The 541-nt window shown below is 53.8% G+C and overlaps 1 protein-coding gene across 1 annotated transcript; it reads left to right on the plus strand.

Moving 5' to 3' along the window:
- Positions 1–5: 5 nt before the first annotated feature.
- Positions 6–349, plus strand: LOC107125442 (retina-specific copper amine oxidase-like; the record flags this gene model as incomplete). Its single annotated transcript, XM_015428864.1, has 1 exon — positions 6–349. A coding segment is annotated over one exon (282 nt), but the record flags the coding sequence as incomplete, so codon positions are not given.
- Between the last annotated feature and the right edge of the window lie 192 nt (positions 350–541).

The raw sequence follows: 541 nt of genomic DNA on the forward strand, positions 1-541 counted from the left end.
AGGACCTGGTTGCCTGGGTCAACGTCGGCTTCCTGCACATTCCGCACGCAGAGGACATCCCCAACACAGTGACGATTGGGAACGAGGTCGGGTTCATACTGAGGCCCTACAACTACTTCGATGAAGATCCTTCCATCTTCTCTCCCGACGGTGTTTTCTTCACCAGCTTGGAGGATCCCACCTCCTGCCTGGTCAACCACCTCGCCTGCTTGGCAAAAGCAGCTGCCTGCTTGCCGAACTTTCTACCTTTCACCTACGAGGGCTTCCAAAATCTGACCAGGCTGTGAACATTTCTGGACTTTTTGGGGGGGGTCGGGGGAGGGTGCTATGGGGTGGTGGCTACCCGGATGCAGCGCGGCACGAGAGGTGCGTGTAATGAGGGCGGTTAGTGCTGGGCTGTGGCCATCTTCGAAACACAAATATTAACCCTTGCTTGCTTGTGTTGTATATATTGTTGTACAGAACTATCTTTTCTCTGATCTGAGACGTGTCAGGCAGACCACTTGATTGCTTGCCTTCCCAGAGAGCCAGTTTGGTGTAG

The sequence above is a fragment of the Gekko japonicus genome, unplaced genomic scaffold, assembly GCF_001447785.1.
Source record: "Gekko japonicus isolate JY-2015 unplaced genomic scaffold, Gekko_japonicus_V1.1 scaffold80867, whole genome shotgun sequence".
Lineage (NCBI taxonomy): Eukaryota > Metazoa > Chordata > Lepidosauria > Squamata > Gekkonidae > Gekko > Gekko japonicus.